A 25,128-nucleotide genomic window follows, 5' to 3' on the forward strand; every position below is an offset into this window, starting at 1 on the left:
GTTGTTTTTGTTTTTGTTTTTCTTCCACTTGAGAGAAAATATTTAACAAATCATAATGGGAAAGTAACCTATTTAAAAAAAAAAAAATTAAGAGATGGCAGGGGCTGCCACTGGAGACCTGATCCAGGAGGCTTCACTTCACAAAGAAACCTGAAAATATGAATAGAAACTTGCTATTTTAAGTATTCTTCATTAAGGGCAGTAGAACAGTTTCCTGTTGCTGCAATCACTGTGCGTGTTCTATTACAATTCTAGGTAACCTGTTCTAATGGCTTAAGTTGAAGGGACCTTAAGGTCCACCCAGCTCCAACCCCTTCCTCCACCAGCTCAGCTTGCACCAGGGCCCATCCAACCTGGCCAGGGATGGGGCCACAGCTTCTCTGGGCAGCTGTCCCAGTGCCTCACCACCCTCTGGGGAAAGAATTTCCTTCTAACATCTAACCTAAATCTTTCCTCTTTTGGTTTAAAAGCAGCAGTTCAGGTCTTAACTGCAGCACGTTATCTCTCAGAGGAAAAATACGCTTCCGATCGGATAGATGAGCCAGGGATATAGGCCTCAGAACCAGTGACTATAAGGTACCTGTAGGCTTTTAAAAATATAAGGGACAGAATACATCCAAACAGGTGCCCTGAATGAGTTTGAATTATTTTTAGTAGCTTTATTACAAACCAAGATTAAAGCTTTAATAATATTGTCATGTTTTGTTGAATCATTCTAATATGTGCTGTACTTTTCTCTGACAGATGAACGAGAAGATGTTCAAAAGAAAACATTCACAAAATGGATAAATGCACAGTTTGTTAAGGTAATTTTTTATCATTATTTATAAATCAAAATATGCTTTGTATATTTTTAAAATTCCTCCACTGAGGCTTATTTTTTCAAGATAATGATATGTTTCAGGTATTGCTGAGTACAGCTGACTAATTTATTAAAAAAAATTCAAGTTTTATTCCCTATTATTTCTATAGGAATTGAAATGCAAGAAGGTGTCCTCAAACAACTTTCTGCATAGATACTTTTCGCCTGTTCTCAAACCTCAAACTAGTTGCACAGATACTTCTTGTTGGACTCTGTTGTTATATTCCTAATGTACTGAGGAGTTTCTTCTGCTGGGCCTGTCTCTTCTTGTCTCTAGTAATTTAACAAAGCCAGATGAGTTGGAAAGGGGCAAGGTCAAAGATAAGAGGTGTAATCAAGTCAGCAAACGATCAAAGTCAATTATATTGTTTGGAAGTAGTTATATTTTTGTGAACTTGTAGGGAACATTAAAGATTGGGGGGATGGGGTGGGAGGGGTGAGAAGGAAAACTAACTTACTGAAGAAGCTCCCTCTTCCCTTGGCAGTATAGTATATAATAGTTTTACCTTTAATATCCAATAAAAACTGAGCTGAAGCTATTAAATTGATTAAAATTTTTTGAAGTTTCTGGCAGATAATTACCGGATTGTATTTTCCGATAATAAAATAAGTCAACCTCATAATCTGTAATTTTATCTGGTAGGTAATAATTGGCAATAGGGAGTAATGAATTAGTAACTGTAGTATATTTTGTGTTTAGTCTAGCTTTTTATTAGGTCTCACCTGATTCTTCTCATTAAAAATGAGAATAAAGATAATGTGAATATAACCACTGTGATTTTGAATAACATACCCAGAAGTGCAGTGAAACGAGGAGTCCCACATAATTTTTCCATGGTTTGGAGCATTTTCTAACAGGGACTCAAGTGATATAGACAGCACGCATTTGTGTTCAGCAAGTTTATAGTAGAGATGTCCGGCAGTTTGGAGGAAAGGATGAAATACAGCACTGACAAAATGGTCTCACATCGATCAGTGAACTATGAGACAAATGTGAAGTATTGTATTTAGGACAGAAGTAAAATGTATGCATACAAAAGGGGGAGTAACTGGGCTGGCAATAATAAAGTATAGAAAAGCTCTGAGAAATGTATTAAATGACAAACAAAATGAGTCACCAACATAACGCTATTGAAGAAGGGAAAAAAATTATTAGACTGGGATAATGGAAGTGCTTGACAGAGGGTGCAAGATGTAATTATTTTATTTTATTTGGCAAGAGTGAGACTTTAGCTTGAATAATGTACTATCTCAGTCTTCTACATACAAAGAAATAGCCCTAGAAGCAGTCATCTAATGTAACCTAACTTGAAATTTATTGCCTGTTAGGCTTCCTTACGATCACAGAAGTGATCACAGAACACTAAGAAAAACAGTTGCTTCCCTACCTGAAGAAAATACAATTTTCTTAAAGTGTTGCTGGCTCAGAAACTCTTGTTTTATGGAGTATCAAAGCCTGTAATTACTGAGGAAAAATAGAGCAAGTACAGAGAGAACAAGAAGATTATGGTGAAATTATGACCTATGAGCAGATGTTGTTAGATCCAGTCGTCTGAATGATCCAAATGTATTTTCTCCAATTCTAGTTCATTGGAGTGTACATAAATTATATTTTAGCTACCTTTCACTCCGCTTCCGTAAATAGTATTTATAGTTGTATTTGAACATGAGTTAATCAACATCTCGGAGGAATACTTTATTTGGACTGCAAGGAAAACGTAAACAGTATGGTTTGAGTTTTACTCTGCCTCATATATCACCTGTGTTTTGGAGTCAGTTTTTTTATTCCAACAATCAGACTGGTGTGGGGGGGAAACCAACACCTTGATCTTTAAATCTTGGACAGATCACTCTCATCCTAAAAAAAAAAATGTATGGAACACCAGAACAGTTAGTAAGAAATGTTTAGTCACCTGTATCTGGTAAGCTCAATACCTACTGGTTGCCTGTGTGGTAGACATGCAGAAAATATGGTTTGCTTCTCACTGCAGTCACATACCACATGACTTTATTTCTAGATAGGATTTTCAGGACAAGAATAGACAAGTCCCTGATTCTGTTCTGCTGCAACATAAGGGGTCATGGACAACAGCTACTTAGTGTTCAGGCATTGTATTTCTCACTCTTGTAGTGACCAATATGTCCTGGGAAACAGTCTTCAAAGCAACAAATTGGATCTTCATGAGAAATCCTACAATTTATAACCCCCTTTTTTTCATGACCTGTTTTCAGTGATTCAAATCTGCCTCTGTGTTTAGCCGGGGAATTGATCTCAGTTAGTAGGCTACTCCTAGTTAATGATTTCTCGTCACTGTTAGCTCTGTAAAAGTAGAATTAGTTTTGTATTCACTTCCATGTGGTAACAGAGGTGCTGTCTTAAGAAAATTGACTTAAGGGCTCTGAATTCAGACACAGGAACATACTATGTTGGTCATCCATCTGTCTTATACATGAGTAGTGAAAACCAGGTTGTTAATTAGTTGTAAAATATTTAGAGCTGAATTAAATTGTTTTAATGTAATTCACGCTCACCGCACTCCCCACAGCCCCCCCTCCACCACCAAACAAATAAAAACAACAAAAACCAACCCTACTTCTGGAGTGAAAGTAAAAACTTTGTGAATGTTCTAGATTTTAATTTGTATTGAGTTTGTAATACAAAGGAATAGTACTCCAAAAACTGTATTCCTTTCCTGGAAACTCAGTGTCTACAGACTGTTAGTGCTACTACTTTTATTCTTACAGTAAGCTTTGAAAATATTCATGTTTACAAGCTGCAGTCACATGACTGGTAATGTAAATAATGCTTTTAATATGAGGAACAGTAAATTGTTGAAAATATTTTTCTAATATAATAATTAGGATACCCTAAGAACCAACATGTATACTGACCATTTATAGGGGGAAAAAAAAATCAATCTGTTCAAGTCATAGACTCAGAGGGTTGCAGCAATTCTTTTTCTGGCAGTGACACTGCAGTTGGAGTATATGTAGATACCTTAAACTCAGAAGATCTGAGTTCAGCAATGAACCCTAAGCTAAGGAATCAAATCTGTAGCATGATAAACTCATAACGAAATCTCAACCATAATGTCATGACAGTTTTCTGCCTGTGATGTGCAGACCCTAACAATTCTCCAAAGTGCTACCAAGAAATCATAGGATCACCATGGCTGGTAAAGATCTCCAAGATCATCTAGTCCTACCACCAATATTTCTCCACTAAACCGTGGCCTTCAGTACAACATGTGAATGTTTGAACACCTCCAGGAACTCAGTCATCACCCTGGACAGACCATTCCAGCACCTGATCACTCTTTCAGAGAACAGTTTTTTTCTTAATATCCGATCTGAACTTTCACTGAAGTCCAGGAAAGGGTACCTAGAACTGTCAGAAAGATTACAACTACTGTGGGTGAAACCACATCTCTTCTAAAACTTCTGTTTGCATGTTGAGTGGAGAGCTTTAAGATGAAAATTGGGAAAAATGCAGTTGCAGGTCTCTAACAGCTCAAAAAAGCAGGTTCTCTCTAATTTCTACTCTTGTTTTAATAACTAGAAAGTGGGTTATATTGAAAATCTCAGCTTTGAAAATAACAGTATATGACTCATCTAAATAAGCAAGTTGTCATTGTTTCAGAAAGATAGGCCAAAAGTTGGATGTTAATGTTTGTGAGACAAGACACTTTGTAATTCACAAGCGTAGGAAAAATTGGATAATATAATCCAAGAGACCTTTGTGTTTTTCCTGTTCTAACAGTAGACAATATATATTATTTTCTTTAGTGATACCTTCTTGATTTACTATCTAAACGGCATGCAGTATCTTTAAAGTCAAAGCAAATTTAAACATGTGGAACGTATTAATTTTAATACTTTATTCAGTAACAGATTTTCTTTGTCCTCAAAAGAAACTTATTTATAAAATAATGAAGTTCTGCAGGGTGTACATAATGATAGCACAGGAACATATTGTAACCTAGTTTTTAATAATGGAACTATAATTAGAGCTCTCATAAAATACACATCTACTGCTGAATGTGATAGCTCTAGCTTTGATTCAAACTTCTAAAACTTCTGATAATGTAAATGCAACAGAATCTTAACTTTATTTTGAGAGAACACTGAAATATCAAGATGCTTCAAATGCAGCAGTGTCTGCTGGAACTCTAAAACATCCGCAGAAGTTTCTTTAACAATGCCTCTACCATACTTTGTATGAATTTATGAGGCCTCACCAGTTAAATATTTTTTGTTCTCGTTGCATAATAGGCTTCAAAATAGAAAACATTTCTGAAGACAAATGCTTTCTATTACTTACATGTAGAAAAGAGTTTGTTAATTTTGAAATGCAAATCTGAAAATTCCATCACACACACACACATGCACACAGGAAAAAAATGCACAGGATTTATTTTGTATCCTCATTATGGAAAGGCTATCTCAAAGTGCTGACAATTTTAATTTCAGCAATAGAAGTATCTGTTTTCAGTACAGAGTACAGATGAGGGGACTGGCTAAACAGGATCACTTTTGGCAGCTTGAATTTGATATTATACTCCTATGGATGATTTTTCAAATTTATTTTCAACACTTTAACGTATACATGGGTATCATAAAGGAGTGCTAATTTGTGAATGTGTTTTCAGTATTTTGATCTGCAGTATCAAAAACCAAATGACCACTAAATTGCTTGTAAATTCAGAGGTCTAACCAGATTATCCATGTGTCTACTACAGAAGTATAGAAAATTCCTCTACTTAATCAAAGATGACATTAAATACATGAGTATATTCTTGATGCAGATACTGGAATAATTTATCTATCTTCAGTGATCAGCAACAGTAAAAAATCAGAGAAGGATAGTTTGGAAGAGGAGGGAAATGGGTCATTTTTGATGGTTTCTGTACTTCATAGAATAATAGCATCACCAGACTTTATATGGAAATAGCAGGGAAAAAAAGGGAATAGTTTTATGTAGTGAGTGTGGACTTATATTTCCATTAGTGTTGTAATTATGTGAAGAAATACAGTAAAGAGAGAAGCTGTGTCAAAGAAGATTGACGGCCTAATTTAAGATGTGAGTGGCTATAGAATAGCTAATTTTCAGCAAAACAAAATACATTTTATTGTTGATTTCTTCCTTTAAATAGCAGCTAAATGGTATACTCAGGGACAATGGGAACCCAGAAGATGACTGTCATATTCTTAGGCAGACCATGTAGCAGTCAACTTAGTCTCCCAATTACTGAGCTTTTGTATGTGGTCTGTATAGTATATGGTAAGGTGTCAGTTTTGGTTCTTTCCTTTCTCTTGAGTTTCTGTACAACCTGAAATTACTCAAGATACCCATTCACTTTAGTGGTTTGAAACTGTAGCTTAAATGCCTTCTGCATATTGTATAATACTGGCACAAATGAAATGTTTACTGACCTTTTGAGGAATTGTCAAATATTTGAGCTATAGAGAGACTGAACTTTGTTATAATTGACATCTGGTAGAGAAATTTGCACTACTGCTTTTGTTCATACAGTTTTGTGCAATCACAATGATACTGAATTAAAACAAATAAGAAAATATGCATATGAGAAAGTAAAGTCCAAGATGCAGGGAGGGAAGTAGATTGGTGAAGCTTTGTAGGAAAGAGGATATTTCGTTTGTAACTTCTGTGGAAATATACTAGCCACTCTGACTATTCTATTCAAAACTTTATCAGATGAGCTTCATCACTTGAGCCATGCTTTTGGACTACAACTAATAACCAGAAAAAAGAGATAGATGAAAAGGGCTTGGTAATGAATCACAAAAGGCGTAGGTTGAAAATGTTCATAATTAATCCTGTCCAAACTACCATTTCAACAATTAATCTGTTGGTCAAATTAAGGCAATTGCTTATATGGGTTAGTGAGCAGTAGGAAAATAAAAATTAAATCCTACACTTAGGGGTTCAGATTGGTGTGCTCAAGCTTCACGGGTATCTACTGACATATAGTATTTTTTAAAAACAGAATGGTAGTTGCAAATGCATTAGGAAAAGAAGATTAGAGCAGATCCCTAACTTTCAATAATAGAAGTATTCAGTAAGATATGGTGGGGACTGTGAAGTTTCAGTTTCTAGAATTGTTTTCTTACTAATGTATCAACACTGGCTTTCCAGAATAAATTATCATTGTAGGTAATTCCAGAAAAGTTAATTCACATAGTAATGGTGCTCTAGCAATTTACGTAGCATTTAGTTCCTACACAAAAAGCCTGTAGAAAAAAATGAATAAATAAAACTTTTTGAGCTCCATGTTGCCACAGATTAGCCTGCAGTCATTCCCAGCCAAAAGAAATTGCATCTAGTATTTATACAGTATGTTGAACCAGTACCTGACACTGCAATTTGGATGTATTCTCTATCTGTGTAATTCATCCATGTTTAACAGTTTTTCAGTGAAAACACAAAAATCAGACTGACTTTTTCCTATATTGTCTGATACTGTTTTGTTTTTTTTTTTGTTAAGGTGGAATTAGACAAGCTGGGAGGCATTTTTTTTTAACCAGATGCAGAGAAGGCTTACTTGTTGGCTCTCAATTAAAGAGGGAAAAAAAAAAAAATCTTACTCTTTGAAATTAAGTAATAAAATAGTAATTGAGGAATGTTGTATTTACCAAGTCATGAAGTAGGATATATGGCCCTAATTTTATTACATATTCACACTATGGCTTTCTTTGAAAGCTTCTGGTTTCGTGTCGTTATTTGATTCTTGATTTGGGTCAGAGATATTATGCTGAATTTTGCCAAAAACAAAGATGTGCTCTATTCATCAAAGGAACACAATTTAGGAAATAAGTGTCAAGGAGCAAAGAGATATTTCATGTAAGATAAATTCAGGTGTAGGTTTATATATCCATCTCTTATTAATCCAGAGCATTGATTCCAGTACAAACAAAAGACAGGGTGTCATTAAAATCCTGAAGTTGCCTCTGTGGTGGAACTCTAATAAAATATTTAATTGCTGTGTACTAAAAGTGCATATGGTAGATAGCAGCTTAATCCGCTACCAAGGATTACCTAAGGAGCCATTTACTACCTGGAGCTTCAGGTGTTTTTTTCCCCCAGAAAACTTTCAGAAAATCACGCATTTAAAATTGCATCATGCCTGTAATAAATCCATAAAAACCTTACAGTTAGTATTATTTGATACTCATAAGGCATCGAGCTTGATATTCATCCATCCTAAATACCTAATTAAGTCTATTCTGTCTTGTTCTCTGTAGCCAGACTTTTAAAATGTTTCTCACAGTGAACGTGAGGAGAAAGAGGAGTTACTAAAGTGGGAGCCAAATGACTTTCCTCCTCTGTAGTGTGACAAATAACCAGAACTCTTGCTGAAGATTAATAGTGCTTAACTTTGCTTTTCAGCTCTGTGTGATCAACATTACCCTTGGGATATACACTGTTTTGAAAGCCAGGGCTTTCTTATACCAATAACCTTTCTGTAATGTGTCCTGCAAGAGCACACTAAAGGCCTATCATGTCTATTCTTTATTATTAAAGCATACAGAATTGCAGGGGTTGAAAGGGACCACTGGTAATTGCAGAATCATAGAATGGCTTAGGTTGCAGGAGACCTCAAAGCCCGTCCCCCAACCTCTGCCATGGGCAGGACTGTCCCCCACGAACTCAGGCTGCCCAGGGCCCCATCCAACCTGGCCTTCAGTGCCTCCAGGGATGGGGCACCACAGCTTCTCTGGGCAGCTGTGCCAGCGCCTCACCGCCCTCTGGGGAAAGAATTTCCTTCTAACATCTAACCTAAATCTCCACTCTTTTAGTTAAAGCCATTCCCCCTTGTTCTATCACTATCAGACTGTGTAAAACATCTGTCTCCTCCTGCTTGTAACTTCCTTTCAAGTACCAGAAGCCTGCAGTGAGGTATTCCTGGAGCTTCTAAGCTAAGCAATCACAACTCTCTCAACCTTTCCTTACAGGAATGGTGATACAGTCCTCTGATAATCTTTGTGGCCCTCCTCTGGACCAACTGCAACAGCTATACATTCTTCCTTTAGGGGGGCCTCCAACCTGGACACAGTACTCCAGATGGGGCCTCACAAGGGCAGGGGGGGGACAATTCCCTCACTCTTCCTGCTGGCTGCCCAAGTTTTGATGCAGCCCATGACACCATTGGCATTCCTGGCTGCAAGAGCATGCTGTTGGCTTATGTCCAGCTTTTCATCCATCAGAACCTCCAAGTCCTTCTCTGCAGGGCTTCTTTCAATGATTTCTTTTCCTAGTGTTTGCTTGTGTCTAGGATTGCCTCAGTTCAGAAAAAGCAACTTGCACTTGACCTTGTTAAACGTCATTAGATCATCTAGAAATCATCTAGTTTAAAGCCTTTTCTTTTTTTGAAGCCAAATGCTGTTTAAACCAGGTATAGGTAACACAGTTGCATTGTGAAATGTTAAGTGATTTGGATATCTTCAGAATATATAAGCATTGGGCATAGCATGTGCTCTGAATTATTTGTTTTTATCTACAGTAAACTACCTGTTACGGCTTCAACATTTGTAAACCTGATGACTTGTTATATTTTATTTCCAAAGAAATTTTTCATCTCTCTGTTGGCAGAACACTCAGAGCATGTCCTTTATTGGTGTAATACTTATCAATATTTAACTCTGCTCAGTGTAGAGTCTAGGATGCTGGCAGGGATTAAAATACAGGAATAATTCTTTTGCACTTGCTATAAAAGCAAAGAACACCAGAAACTGCCTGGTGTCTCGGTGCAGCATGGCGAAAACAAAGCAGTGGTTAAGAGGGAGGTCTTCTCTATTTTCTCAGCCCTTGCTAACATAAGAAGTGCAGGCTGCATGACCTGCTGTGGCAGTCACTCAGCTGGAGATGCCTTTAAAACTGTCAGTACTGGTCCCTTTCACTGAAAACCTAGAAGGTACAAAACTCCATGTGGTTATGCTTCAAAGACTCAAAAATAGACATCTGAAGTAAACAAAAGACTGATGGGACTCTCTGCATTGTTTGTGCTTGTGGGTTTTTTTATTTTTAACAAGTTGATGCTCAAACAGTGAAGGTGTCAGTGTGTGTGTGTGTGTGTGTGTGTGTGTTGTGTGTGTGTGTGTGTGTGTAAGGGATGGGGTTTTTAAATGTTTTCCTTCCATAGTGTTCTCCTATTGCCAGGAGACTTTACAATTTTGCCTGCTTTTTTCCCAGAATGTTTAAATGACTGCAATTAAAAAAGACAGCTCTTGGAAAGCAAACTCTTTTCACTGTGATGAGAAGTGAAACTTCCCTTTTCACTCAATTATCTGCAGATCTTTCAGCAGGTTCGGAGAGCATAGTTACTTGTCACGCCTCTCAGCAGGCCCTGTGCTTCCAAGTGAGGCTCAGTTCTGCTCCCTTGACTGCACAAGTAGCAACGTGTTTCCTTTGCTTTCCCTTTGTCTGCATAAATTTAAAACTAGCTACAGTTCTGTATCCACTAGAGCTTTAGGTCCATCTTGGAGCCTGACCCATCCTGGGCTATGAATGGTAGTGGCCTGGCGAGCTCTGGGCCAGGTGCTGCAACCACTATGTAGTATTGCACAGTGCTCAGTGGGGAAATCTCCACTAGTTAGAAAGCATTACAGCTGCTGCTGCTACAGCCTAGTTACTGAAGATGATGTAATATTCTTGGTATCTTTTATTTGCACATACGAAGGTTATGCTTCTTTTCAGAATCCAATTTTAAGGCTTAAAATGTTTTCCATTGCGAGTGATTTCCTTTCCTAAAACCATACCAACAAATTATCTTAAACAATAGGCATCTGCATTATAATACATTTTCACCGTTAGAAACATCTCAGTGACTACAGATTACATTTTTAAACATTTCTACAACAGTGTAATGTGCCAGATCTTTAATTTTAAAATTCAGAGCAGATTAGTAGAATTGGGAAGCTTGACTAAAATATATACGCACATATTATGTTAAAATCATTTGTCATTGCATTCTTGTTTTTCAGAGTCATTCTTGCAGAATAACAAAAGCATCTCTCAGATGCATTAGACTTGCCAAAGCAGGCAAAGCAATCACTCCTTTTAGCAATAGAGGGCACTGGACTTTCATTTCTAATCTGTTTTACTGGGGAAGAAAACAGTCAAGTTAAATCCATTGTGCTCTTTCACTTTTTCCTTCTCAGATTTGGATTTGCACCTCATAGTCTTCTATTCAAATCCTCATATGTTTTCAGTGTGCTTTATTTAAGTGAAAAGGATTCATCTAAATAAAATTGAATATATGCTGTCCTCTTGAAGTTATTATTGTGTATCTTATAGGGAGGAAAAAGGAGCAAGTTAAAAATAGCACTACAATATTGGTCTCAGTGGTGCATATGTCTAGCTTGCAAATTTGTAAACATTTACAAATTTGCATGATTGTTGCTGGCAGTAGACATCATCGTTTCCGTGCTCAGAATTCATTACCATTACATCTAATCATCTTCAAAGCCTCCCAAGCAAAACTCTTCATGCAGGCAAATAAAGCTTTAGTGGCTTTATGCTTAAGTTGAAAGTTCAAAAGTAAAAACATGAGGAAGAAAACATTTTGGAGCTATCATACCCACTTATCTAAATGTTCTCTTTTATAAACATACTGAAGTTTAGGCTAATTCTAGTAATCATTCCTCCTATCTGCAAAACGGGCATCAGGTACCATACCTAAGGTTCAATGAAGAGAGAAAAGAGGTGCAAGCATATACACTTAGAAATGGGACACCTATCCACCGTGTCTCCTTGTGTTGTCATGGTATACTAACCAGTGGGGCTGAAAGCCAGGGAGTAACTTATCTGACAAACACTAGCCCAGCTGCGTGCAGTAGCATGCAGGCAGGGCCTCTGCTGAGCGACTGTCATCCCCTACTGCTTTGTATTCTTCCTAAGCTTCCTCTGCCTGAGGTTGTAAATGCATCTCTTGCCTCTCAGACATGCACACTTCTTTCCAAGGATTGCCTTTGAAGTCAGGAAGTTTGAACCCTCCGCCTGTGTGGATGCATAGAATGTTTTTCAAAAAAGTGAAAAACAAAACCTATCAAATCCCCAAATAATTGATTTTAAAGAGACTGCATTTATGTTATAGAGTGCATTCTTGGATTTTGAAGTTTCAGTGTTGATGATGGTCCTATCCCAGTTCTGTAGGTACTTACTTTTTTGTGGGCCGCTTTACTATGCTTTGAGGTACCTGCGTAAAGATTTTCTGTACCTTCAAAGGATATGCTTATGGACATGATTTTACACCCAGATCAAAACAGGCTTTTTATTGAAGTTTGTTTTTTAAACCTATACGCCTCTATTTTAAGTACTACTATGGCATTATTAGAAGGCATTATTAGAAATTATAACCATATTTGTACAGAATTGCAATAACTTCACTGGTACAAGACCTGGGCTATTTGCTTTATTCATCTCACTCAAGATGCTCAGTCGAAACTTCATGGTGTTTCTTGCCCAACGCCTCAGGAATGTGTGTAATTATTACAGCTGCTTATCTTTGTGCTTTCCCTGATCATATATTTGGGCCCTTTTCAAGGATAAAAATTTTTACCTTGCAAATGATATCTGCAGCTACTTCTCAGTGGCAGTGGTAAAACTGACGCAGGTATCCTATTATGTCTTTGCTTAGAGAATTAGTTATAAAAAAAATAATAATAATAAAAAATCATCTTTTATCCTGCTCTGGAAAAGTTATCTGATTTGTAAATCTTTTTTTTCTTCTGTTTTAGTGTCATAGTCTAATTAAATATTGATATTCACATCGCTGACTTTGCTAATACTTTAAGTTTTTTTCAAAGTTTTACATGACAGGTGTTATTACACAGAATAGCCATTTTTCTTTTCTATCTGCTTTTCATAGTGTGTTTGATTGATTTGCCAATTTAAGCCCATCACATTTACTTCCTGGCAGTATTAGTGTGAGGGCACACAACACTGGCATAAAAATAGAATGCTTTTAGTGTTCTCAACTACTTAGTATTGGTTGAAATTATGACTTTAGAGAAATTTGTGTTCTTTTTTAAAATCATCTTAATACTATAAAGTACCTTTGTATAAGATTTATATAAGATGCTTTTTTTTTACCATCTCATGTGCCTTTGGATACTGAAGCATGATACATGAAGTTCATGCAATTTCTTCTAGTACTTTTACCTAAGGGAAAGACCTGTACATCTGTGTTTTATTATTTTGTAATCTTTAAACTTCAGCTTAGATCATCTTAGAAGTAAGTAGACCAGTCATTCAAATAAACCATAGGGGTGTTTGTATTCTTACCTGACTCTGTCTTAGCTATATAAATGTTATACATAACTTTTATATACTATATTAAAAGCTACGCTAAGGCCTGGTAGGAGTGGTAATTAAACGATGTATCTCCTTGAGGTAGTTAGAAATAATGAAGATGTTTTTCATAAATTCAAAGTTATAGCCAAGTAAGAAAAACAGAAAAAAAAAAAAAAAAAAGTCTATGAAAATCTGCAGTTAACAATGAAGGAAGCAAAACTTGTAGATTCTTTTTCTTGCGCATGCGAGTCACTCTGATTCATTTGTATACAGATCACAGGACCCACCACCATTCTAGCCATCACAGATGACAGGAAATCATGGTCTCCCATGGGGCCCAGCAGGTGATAGGGTGAGGGTGCCCATGCTGCTGCTGCTTGTGATGGATGACTGCTGGTGATGCTGAGGTGCACTCTTACCAAGTTGAATTTGGCCTTGCACAATCAGCTTCTCATCTTGGTGGCTGGCTCCACCTGTGGTCTCCTTTAGGGTCTCTAAGTGTTACCTGCCATGGTTAGTCCTCATTTGGGTGATCTAGGTAATCTAGGCATAACATGCATTTCCCATTTGGGTATTTCCTTATTCATCTTGCCATGATTTTATCATTTGTCCTTGGTTTCCAGAAGGCGGTGTATTAAATCACAACAAAGGCTAGCAGTTGTGTTTTGTTAGCAGTGGAATAGCACTTGCCTTAAAGCTATAGTTCACATGATTGTCTAGAGCAAAATTGAGGTGATAAGGGAAGACTGTGCATACTCACCGTAGGAATGCTCATGGAATTTTAGACCACAGCATAGTAGCTAAACTGTTCCTAATTCGCTTACTCCATAGGAGCCTAAGAAGTCTTCTACGTTAATACATTTGTTTATACAGTGTGATTTGTAGCTATCTTAAGTTCTCTTTTAAAGTAAACAAATAGAAAGTTGTAGCAGTGAATCCAAAGAAAAGTATATAAAGCTGTAATCCACCAACTTTGTAATCTGTGACTTATTCCAACTTTTTTTTTCCAAAGAATAAAAAGCATTAATATTAATAGTATTTTTGAAGTGCACTGTGTAGTTTGAGAACTGTAAATTACTTAGTCTGTTTTGGTATCTGGCAAAAATGGTACAATTAGGCGTGTAGATAAATTGGATGCAGTGAAAAGGTTCAATACAATTTTGAAAAATTGCTTTAATTCTTTAACGGTCTACTAAAACATACATACAACTGATAGAGAAAGAGTGGATATCTAAATATTTTGACAGTGTTTTCCTCTTTAAAAGATGAAATGAAAAAGCCTTATGATACAAAAGGCTCCTTGCTGTAAGATAGAAAACAAAGGATAGAAATTAAGTCAGCTTGCACAGTGGTTGGTAGTAGAGTTGCATGCAAATCTATGTTGGGATAAAAATTATCCGGTGAAGGGATATGACAGAACTACTTACGATATAGAATCATTCAGGTCAAATTAAAAAAATAAAGAAAAAAGCTTGCAGAAGGATTACATGATACCAAATGGCTTGGTGATTAAATAGTAGATGACAATCAGCAATTGTTTAAAGCCAAATTAAAAAAAAAAACAAAAACAACAGATAAGGCTTATGGTGTCTTTTCTTTTGTATATACTATATATCCTACATCAGGTGTTACAACTCCGTGGTCTACAGTCACATATCTTTACCCATGAAGCTTAAAAAAAAGTTCACTTAATTAAAAAAGTTCAAATAATGTCAAGATGAGGTGTAATTCCATCTTGAATATTCTGTAAATTATGGAGCTGGGGAAATTCTTAACCATTATCTCACAGAAATTAAGGCATTATTCTGAAATAATATAGGATTTCATACTTTTCCTATTCTTTTTTTTTTTTTTTTTCCTTAAGAATTCTGTGCTGGCCACCAGCAGAGATGGATGAACTTAGAAGAGCCCTTGGTTTGCCCAAAATAGCAGTTCTTATTTTACCCACTTATAATAATTTCATGCTAATTATGCATTAGAATATTAAAGTTTTTTTTTTTTTTTTTTCCCCGGGAAATGAGGATCTCTTCCCACAGTGCGATGTTAATGACACTATATTTAGCATCACATAAAAATGTCCCTTATAAGCTTGGAAATAATAATCCAAAAACTAGAGGCTACAGTGAGGCTCTAACTGTGACAGAACATTGAATGCACCCCAGCTCACTTATTGCTGAGCGAGAGAATTTGGTTTGCTGGAAGGCAGGAATGAAAGCAAAGCCTGGAGTAGATGCATGATGGTCACATACTTTTGTCTCTATATAAAGACCAGCTACACAGTGCCTGGATCACTTGTGGATCACACTTCATTCCCTTCATTTGGCAAAGCCTCAAGTGTAGCCCCCAAAAGAGGGCATAGCCACATCTTCATCTCTGCAGTCTCCCTGGTCTTCTATCCATATGGAACATACATCCACTCCATCATTTCCTTTGGCAAAAGTTTAAGGAGAGATTCTACAAAGCAAGTCTCTGCTTTGATTCAGACTCAAACTGAGAAGGGTTCTGCATTCCTTAGAACTGGGGATGAAGTTTCTGTTGATTGTGCCAGAGGAAGCAGTTTCTCCAAACTAAGATTTGAAGTGAAAGCCTGGATGCAACTAGCAAAAACCTGAAGATGTGGTAGACATGAGTAGGGTGTGTATTGTCAAGACATGGTAGAAATGATACAGTACTAAAAATATAGTACCGTAAAAATCCAGTACTGAAAATCTGATGAAAAAATTAAAACAAGCCCTTCCTCTTTTATAGTACAGATCATGTAAGAATGATAAATATTATAATGATGGAAATTTGGAAGGTGAGGTTGCTATGATTCAGGATAGAAAAAGCATAAAATACAATTCTCATGTGTCCCTGAGCCTACATTAATTAAGAAATGGAAAATTAATTTTCTTTTGTGTTTTTTTTTCTTTAAATACTCTAGAAGTTAAAGGAGAAGCCAAAGTGATCTTTACTTGTGTACCAAAGCATACTGGAAATGCATTTACTATTCCCATTCAAAAGTCAGTATCAGAATGCTGTTTGGTTTGGAGCTCTACTGTGTAACCTCTGATTAAATATCCTCAACTATTAAGTGCTTGCTTAAACATAGAAGGAAAGAAAAGAAAAAAAAGAAAAAGCAGAAAGTTACTTTCCTCACAGAAATGCAACAAACTTCCCCGAGAATCTAGAATAGTGAGGTGGTCCTTTCGGAATTAATTTTGTCTTTTGGACTTAGAAATCCTATTGTATGGGATTTTTTATTTTTTTAAATTGCTCAAGTATGAGACACTGTGACTTCTATGTTCCGTTTGTTATTACAGCAGATGCTTTTTATTAACTTGTCAGGAAATAATGAAAACGCACTTGAAAACCTAAACATTTCTCAACCCTAAGCAATATTCAGTGACCTTCTGCACCATGCTAAGCTATTCGGATAGATTTCCTCATTAGCCAAAGGGAGAAGACTGGTATTAAACAAGCTTTGTTTTTTCCCTTGTGTTTCTATGGTTAATTTAAGATGTATTCAGTTTGTGCACTGACAGGAAAAGTATATAAAGAAGGTCAAACAGGTAACGAGTATCTTTTGAATTTTATGTTTCCCAGTTTTGTAAGACTATGAGCAAAATAATGTTAACTGTCAGCCTTAATAGAGAAATGTACCCTCTTTAATTTTTTCTGTTATCTCTAAAGAAGAGAAACATTTAATAGCTTTCTGCCCCCTTTCATTTAGCTGCAGTATTCTCCTCAATTGATATAGGTCACTTAGGCTTTTATGCTCTTTAGCTATTTTTAGCTTATTGGTTGTCGTCTACTTCTTGAGAATTATTCTTTTTACAATTAAACTTCCTGTCAAGATATTTCATTTATTTATTTATTTATTTATTTATTTATTTATTTATTCGCTGAGGGAAGATTAGAAGACAGTATCTGACAGGGAAAAGTGCACTTGTCATGTTTGGTAGTACAGGTCTCACTTGGCATAGAGGATTGGACAGATTGTGACCAATCTGTGTGCATCTACTTTCTAGGAATATGTGTATTTGCTTCCCTTTTTGAAAAGACAAGTAAGAAATCTGAGATCCTGAACAGTGGGGCACATTACAGAAATCTCTGAGCAGGGGTTAATCATGCTGCAAGTAGAAACTGAATGTGCACAGCTACTTCTGCAGTCAAACCAGTTGTAAAGCACTATATGGCACCGCACAACTATGCCCAGGGCACTAGATTGGCTAGCTGTAATACATCTTCTTGTGTCAAACAAAAGCCAAACACAACAGACGCCTCCTTTCACTGGGATGACTGGGTACAACTGTGATGCATACGGAGGGATATTCACATCCCTTCCTTCTCCTCGCATTTGATGTGGAACATTGGCAAAATAGGGTAGAAATTAGTAGGCTTGTCTTCTTGAGATTCTTGTATACAAACAGGGGAGAGAGATGAATGTGTTTCTCCGGAAGGTGTTTCAGAATTGGTTATTTTGAATGCTTACGATAATTGTGGCAATATAAGGAAATAAAGTAGGAATCTTCTCTGTTAGTAACTCTCAGTGAAGAGTGCATTTTTGATGTGCATATATCAAAAGGAATGCATAAGTAGTATAAAATTATATTTGCTGTATGCAAACATTTCACTAAATATTAGTATTTTAATTCAATACAGTATCACCCATTTCATCTACACTTAAAATTGTCACTCATTGCTACAGATCTTATCAACTAAATGATAGCAGGCAATTTTCTGAAGGTAATTTCAATTTTAACAATGTATGCATATAAAATTTTATGCTATTTTAAAATCTTATACCATAATCTTAAATTATACTGTGAAAATATCAGAAGAGAAGGAAGGTATTGCATACATGGTCTGGTCTGCAGCAGATGCATTGGATGTTATACATGAACTGAATATAAAGCTCTCAAGCTCATAAGACAACTGTGGAAAATAGTCCATGTAATTACTAGTTTTTCCCATAATATACTTAAATAACTTTTCCTTTTCTCTCTGTAGAGTCAATGAATTCAAATGATCATAGCACAACATGGGAAATTTTCATATCAGAAAAGAAAAGAGGCATGGTTTAACATTTCATGATGCTGTGGTTTGCATTCAAGCAGACTTATTCTAGTCTGTTTTAAATAATCTGAAAATACTTGACATACTTCCAAATACCAAAACAACTCGTTTATCTTATTATATAGTGAGGCAGTGTAACTTTATAATGTGATTTATAATGATCTAGAGATAAATTTGAGATCAGTTTCATCTTGAAAAGTTCAAGTTTATTTAAAAATGAAATACAATTCAAGGTAGAAAAGGTACAGATTTTTCATATATTAAATGCTTTAATGTCATCCATATTTGATTTTTCAAGGAAATTTCAAAATTCATTAATTTCACCTACTGAAAGGAGGAAAAGAAACATTTATAGGAGAAGAAAGGAAAAATAAATGAGATTGTGTCTGAATATAACATGATTGTATTGCCTATCTTCAGACCTGCAAGTATGCTTGCTTTGTAAATGTTCTTGTCACGCAGAGGAAATTGGAATATGGGTGAATTTGTTAGATTATGCTATAGGTATTTTACTTGAGTTTCTTTTAGCTAGATGTATCAAACTATATTCTTTCTCATATATGGAAACGTTTCTCAGTTATTTTGACTTTTGCCTATAATGAGACCCCATTTTGAGACCCAACACCCTAGCTGAAGTTGAGAGGGAGCATTGGTGTTGAATGTAATTTAAAATTGTTACACTGTTCTGTGGGACTTTCTGAAGTCTGTTTTCATTTTATAATAGATCTCAAATGAAGTTAACCTTTGCTTTTTTAAAATAAAGCTTGTTTTCACTTTTAAATTTGTCTGGAGTTTAAAGCAAATCTGTTTGCAGTGAATGTGAAAAACAGAAGGATAATTATTTCCTTGATGATTGAAGTGAAATGAAAAATTATATTAAATTGATATGGTATGGAAATCTTTTAAGAAATTGGTTTTCTGAGTTATGGGCTCTGATATGACTATAAGGTTCAGGTCTCTGACTGGACATTACTCACTGGGTAAAAAATAGAGAAGATCCTACAGTCACTCTCATACAGTATCTTTGTCTCATTGATAAAGAGGTGATGAATATTATTAAAAACAAAACAAAACAAACAAACAAAAAAAAAACCCAACACTTTAATGCTGGAAATAATATAACTTTTGGCTATCTTGTTTCAGTTAAGTTGGATATTGTTTATTGTTCCCCACAATATCTTTGGAATACACTCAAGTTAAACCTACTGTATTATTGTGTAGAACTGAGACAGTCAGTTGTGAATGCGTGTGTATTTGTGTGTATATACACAAACTGCATAACATGAATGTATGTAAGTAATTCAAACATTCCTTTGTTGTTGCACCCTGGCTAAATCCGAATGTATTTTCAGAAAAAAGATTGTATGTTCACACAGTGTTATTAGCAAAGAAACACATCGCATCCATTGAAGTTGTGTGGACTGTTGTGCTGCTCTGCCTTCAGTCATAACACTCCAGTCTGTTTCAGAGAGTTGGCAGCTGAGTTGTAGAACTTGGTAATTCTAGCAATTGCAATACTAATATTATTCTAAATGTACATAGCTGAACAAAGTATTGATACACTAAAACATCATCAACTGCTAGAAGTTCTTATGAAAAACTTTCAACCTTCGTCTTTAAATTGTTATCAGTTGTTTTTTTTTAAAACAGTTATCACCAGTGTGATGAGGAAAACTGCCGTGCTCAAATTACAAAATAATGAACAGTAAAACTCTTTCATGTGGAGAGACAACAAATTATTAAATACTAAGCTATAAAACTCTCCATGTGTATGGAGATTGACTGTGAAATCATGAGTTCCAAATTCTTGTGATACACAAATCAAACTGTTTAATAAATGAACTGTTGTTAAGTTAAAATACAGATATTTGGGGATGCACATAACATCGCATCACTTCTGTAGCTGATCTTATGAGACATGGTTGCTCAATTATCAAGGAAAATAGATAGATATTGATACGAAGAAAACAAATCAAAGACTAAATTCATATTGAAAAAGAGTAGTTTGCAGTAACAATATTAAGATGATAATTGTTTTTGACTTCATTCATCCATGATGGCTTGAAAATAGACAATGCAATATGCATCCAAATATGAATGTAAGCAGAATTTTAGAAGTCTCTAAGGATGATTTAGTTCCTCTGCCTAAATAGATAGTTCCTAGTGTAGCATGAAACCCTCTATCTTCCATTATAAAATTGATTTTTCTATCCTTATCTAATCTATTAAAGTACAATAATGGCATGTATTATTGGCGGATCTAAGCAATGACAGAAAAGTTATACAGCTGGAAATATATGTTTGAACTGTAACTTCAACTCTTTCTTCTGAATGCTGAAAGTTGGAAAGAAGAAAAATAAGACTGCGCTAAGTATTTTCCTAAATAAAAGTCGAGAGTCTAAGTAGGATCAGTTTTGCAGTTACAATTGCAGATTGCCTTCTTGATATTTTGATACAGGAAAGAAAGTCACTGATTGTATTTAAGCTTTGCAAGCATAGTTTTTTTTGTTTTTCTGTGTCGTAATTAAAAATGAGCTGCCATTATGCTTAGGGCTGTATGTTCTTCTGCCACTTGAACCTCAAGCCTAAATGAATCACTACACGTTTTTTTCTGTCCTCATATTCAAACTTTACACTTTATGAAGCTAAATACTGTAGATAAGAGAGTGCTGTTTAGCATGTAACACAGGCAGAAAATGGAGGTTGAATGAGGCAGCACTAAAACTCCAAGCTTGTACAATGGCAAGGCATCTTGAGAGATCGAAGACTCTAGAGAATTGTACTGGGAGATGTCTTTTAGTTTGTCTGTCTTTAACATGGGACAGAGGCTTGAAAGGATAAATGAGTTGCCTTCAGAGTCAGACAAGGAAGTTAATGTCTGTTTCTGCAAGCTTCAGAAATAGTTAAAATTTCCGTCCTGACAGTAATTAAAACAAAACTTGTCATAGCATCAGAGAGATTATATCAGTCACTTCAGTAAGACCAAAGAGTTGAAAAAAGTCTAGTCTTGTGCAAAACTTGGTGCTTTCTTAAAGCTTCTGTGTATATTTTTAGTGGATCCCCTTTCTGACTGCATTAGATATAAACTGCAGGTCTTGGCTTCCAAACTCTTTACAGCTCTTCTCTGCCCTACCTGAACCTTAGATAACAGTGAATTCCTGTCTGTAAGATTTTACTACATACTTGCAAATTTAATGTTTTCTACCCTTTTTGCCTTTTATTTCAGAAAACATCTATATTTATTTCTGTGAGTCTTTCTGATTATCATTCCATAAATAATTTCTTAAGTACATCATTGGGCATTTACTTCCCCTTCCCTCCAGTTTGCTTTGTTGTTTGTTGTTGTTGTTGTCTGAGGGGTTGGTTTTTATTTTCTTGTTTTTTTTATTATTATTTTTTAAATAATAACTCTTCAAGGTATTCAGGCTATAGCAATTATACTGTTTCCTATCTGATATTTCCCTTCTGCACTGCAGCATCTTAGTATACCATTATGTCTTTATTTAGTACTCCAGCAGTGAGCTCTGTAGGTCAACAATTGTTTGGTGGTTTTTTTTCCCCCCCTGTGTTTATAGAATGTCTGGCCCCGGGGAGTTCTGGTCCAAGATTGATTCTTAAGTTCTATGATAATGCCAATTATAATTTTAAATTGGATATGAGCGCTGTTATATTACTTGCAGTTAAAGTTATAAATATTGACCTTGGCATCTTATTTGACTTTGTCAAATAATGATATTCTCCTCAGCAAGCTAGGAAAATGTGTGCTAGATGAAACCTAGGTAACAACATAAAACCTGTGTTCTAGACCAGTTGCATTGCGCAGTTGGACTGGAAAGAATACACTGAAGGAGGCTGGAATGTTTTCTCCATTTTCATCAGTGTTTCAAACAACAGAATAATGAGTACCACTACTAAAAAAACAATTAAATTTTAGAGAGTATATGTGCACATTCATAAAAGATAACGTTCTCTATTATCTGTGAAATTTCTGAAGGAATTTGAGTTTGATCTGCTCAATACTGTTACAGCTTTAGGTAGAATTGCTTTCTGTGCCTCAAGAAAGGTGAATTTCTGTAGGGGAACAACGTGGATGACCAGAGGTTGATGAGGTGAGATGTTTCCCAGCTGCAGCCTGGAAAAGGCTGGCTTGAACATAGTATCAGGAAGGCATAGTAGGCTTGACATCAAGAAAGGACTGTCTGTTGTGGCTGGAAAACCAGCAGCTGACAAGAGGGGGCACAGGGTTTTAGATGTCCACGCACTTCTGTAATAGATGCTGGTGTTTGCAACCTAAAATAGGCCTTTTCCATAGGAGGGTGGTCAGGGGTGCAGAGCGGCTGGCGTAGCTTCAGGCCAGGAGGCAGCACCAACCATCCCGCCATTTTAAGACAGATGGAAAATATGCCTCCCTCGTTGTCCCTTTGTGGCCGTAGTTGCACTTCCCAATTAGTTGTTGCTTTTGCTAGGGCTCACAGTCTGCCCTTTGCAGGCAGGGAGGATCACAGAGCACCTGCAAAGAGTCATGTCATTGCTGACATGCAGGCATTGTGCCTGACTGCGCAATGAGGTGCAATACAGACCTGGGGAAAAGGAGACGTGTTTTCTGCAAGTATAGTTTATATCAGTATTAATACTCAACAGAGATGGTCTATTTATAGCTACCATTCAGTCACTGTAAATAAAACCAGCAGAATACAAATATGTGTCCTGGCACATCCCTCCTACTTTTTAATCTGTGGCAATCAGTTCCTCCTTGCAGTGCCCTTCTAGCTGCATGAAAAGCAGCCTGTAAAGCAATGCACTGCCTCTGTTCCAGTGTACTTGGATGTACATGCTCAGTTAAAATTAAGTGATGAGAATGATCCCCAAACATTCCTGGGATGTGAGTGAGGACATTATGTGAAAATCATGCTTTTTACAGCGGCCTCTCCTAAGAATGACATAAGATTTCAAAGAAAACATGAATGTCTCAGGTTTCTTTTGAGACAAAATATGTTCATTATTCTGTCTGGAGAGCTAGTTATGGATCTAGGAGAGATGGCAGTGGTGTGGTTAAAGCAGCCTTTGCCATAAGTAAAGCCCTGGGCTGGTAGCCTGGGCTGTGATGTTTGTTGTGGGCATATTGCTGTGCTTAGCAGCACGGCTGAATGCTGAGCACTGTGTGTTCACTAGGAGCTACTGGCTCCAGGTGGAGGTGGCTGTGAGGGTGAGCTGCCATAGTGCTGAGGGCAGTGGTGCAGTGCCTTCCCATTCTGCAGGGATGTTGGGTCAAATGGAGTGCATTGGGCTCTGTGCTGGTCAGTGCACATGGTTTCCTGGTGGCCTTCCCTGCAGATTTCTCTGGTATGTCTTAGTGGTAGAGTAGATTTGTTAAAGGCTTTGAAAGTCGAGAATTGATCCAACTGAGGAGGCTGCATACTATTTAACCCTTCCTTAAAGCTGTAGTTTTGTTTGAAGAAGCACTGGCACAGGACAGTGGGGTAGAAAACCATAAAAACTGAAATTCCTTATGCAAAAACTTAGTAGTTTCCTGCATCAAAGGACAAAGTAAGTAAAAGCACGTTATATTGTTCTGTTTCAACTCCCTGTAAGAGTATTTCATTAAAAGAGGAGTAGCCGGTTTTTTTAAAAGTTCTTTTTGAAAATTGGGCACTGTATTTTGCAGCAGCGACTACTTTCATTCTCCTACTGGAGAAACTGAGCTCTGCTATTTGCTTATCAACTGTTCTGACAGGAAACACTGAGAAATAGGTATCAGTAACTGATCAGAATTCTGATTATCTTCTAGACCGTGTATTTTTCTTGTCAGTGATGAAAGGTATGGGCTGTCTCTGGGCTTCAAGTGTTTGCGACAGAATTTCTGTTTATTAAGGAGTAAATTTATGTTTTTCTTCTCTAACTTTCTAGTTCTTTCGAAGTATTTATTGACAAATCAGAAGGATTAATGTTTGCTTTTCTTCTGTTCCTGAAGTGCAGTTATTCTGTGGTTTTCATATTTTCAGAGTCCTTTCTTATATTTACATTACAAAAGAAGAAAAAGCAAATGTTGAGAGGCTAGGAGGCAGCAGGGACTTAGCATCATAATGTGCTTTCAGCTGTATATTCATCCCTCTGTACCAGTTACAAATGTGATCTGAATGGAGATGTAAGTGATGGTTTCTGAAAGATTCCAAAGGGAGGCCACGGAAAAATTAAAGAACTTGCAGGATTACTTGCAGTAGAAATCGGATTAGTCTCAGATGTAACTGTGTATGGAAGTCATAGTTTTTATTAAAAATTATTTGTTATTTTACTCGTAAACCTGATTACACCTGTTTCATTTTGAAAGAATAAAATGTGTAGATGGAAGCCTTAGTAACAGAACATTTTACAGCTATTTTGCAGTGCTGGTTTACAACAAGTACAACTATTTTGCCTTTAGCTTAGCCATCTGCCTGACACTCTTATCTCTGTGAGTTGTAAAAGTCTGTCCCTATGGCATGTGTGTCATCCAATAATGCAGGTGGTGGCAAACAATCATTGTTTCCTCCTTGGGGATAGAACTAATATTACATTGTCCGACTGAGCTTTTATGAAAGTTCTGACAGGCATATCTCCCTCCTTTCTAGGCCTGTGGACAATGGGCAGCTGTTCAGATGCAGAGAGTCTTAGGGCAGAGACTACTTACACCAAGACGGAATGTACAAAAGGCAACTTCCTTGCTTCCTTTCAGTTTGCTTTTGAGTGATTTCTAGGATACATTGTATCTTGCTAGACATGACTGGATCCATACGAATATTTAGGTATGTCCACAGGTAGTGCTGTTAACTTGATGATAAAGATCTGCAATGCTGTTACCGACAAAAGATACTCTGTTTCCAACTCTTATCTGCAAGTTTCTGAATCTTTCAGAAGT

General features: G+C 36.4%; 1 protein-coding gene across 15 annotated transcripts in view; it reads left to right on the plus strand.

Annotated features, from left to right (window-relative positions):
* DMD (dystrophin) overlaps positions 1–25,128 on the plus strand; it is a 1,154,126-nt gene that overhangs the window by 277,335 nt on the left and 851,663 nt on the right. For all 15 annotated transcript variants that reach the window (XM_085210257.1, XM_085210277.1, XM_085210286.1 and 12 more), the window contains exon 2: positions 745–806. In XM_085210257.1, the coding sequence (XP_085066383.1) occupies positions 745–806 (62 nt within the window). The remainder of the gene's footprint in view (positions 1–744; positions 807–25,128) is intronic.

The sequence above is a fragment of the Meleagris gallopavo genome, chromosome 1 (genome assembly GCF_905368555.1).
Source record: "Meleagris gallopavo chromosome 1, MGAL_WU_HG_1.1, whole genome shotgun sequence".
Taxonomy (NCBI): domain Eukaryota; kingdom Metazoa; phylum Chordata; class Aves; order Galliformes; family Phasianidae; genus Meleagris; species Meleagris gallopavo.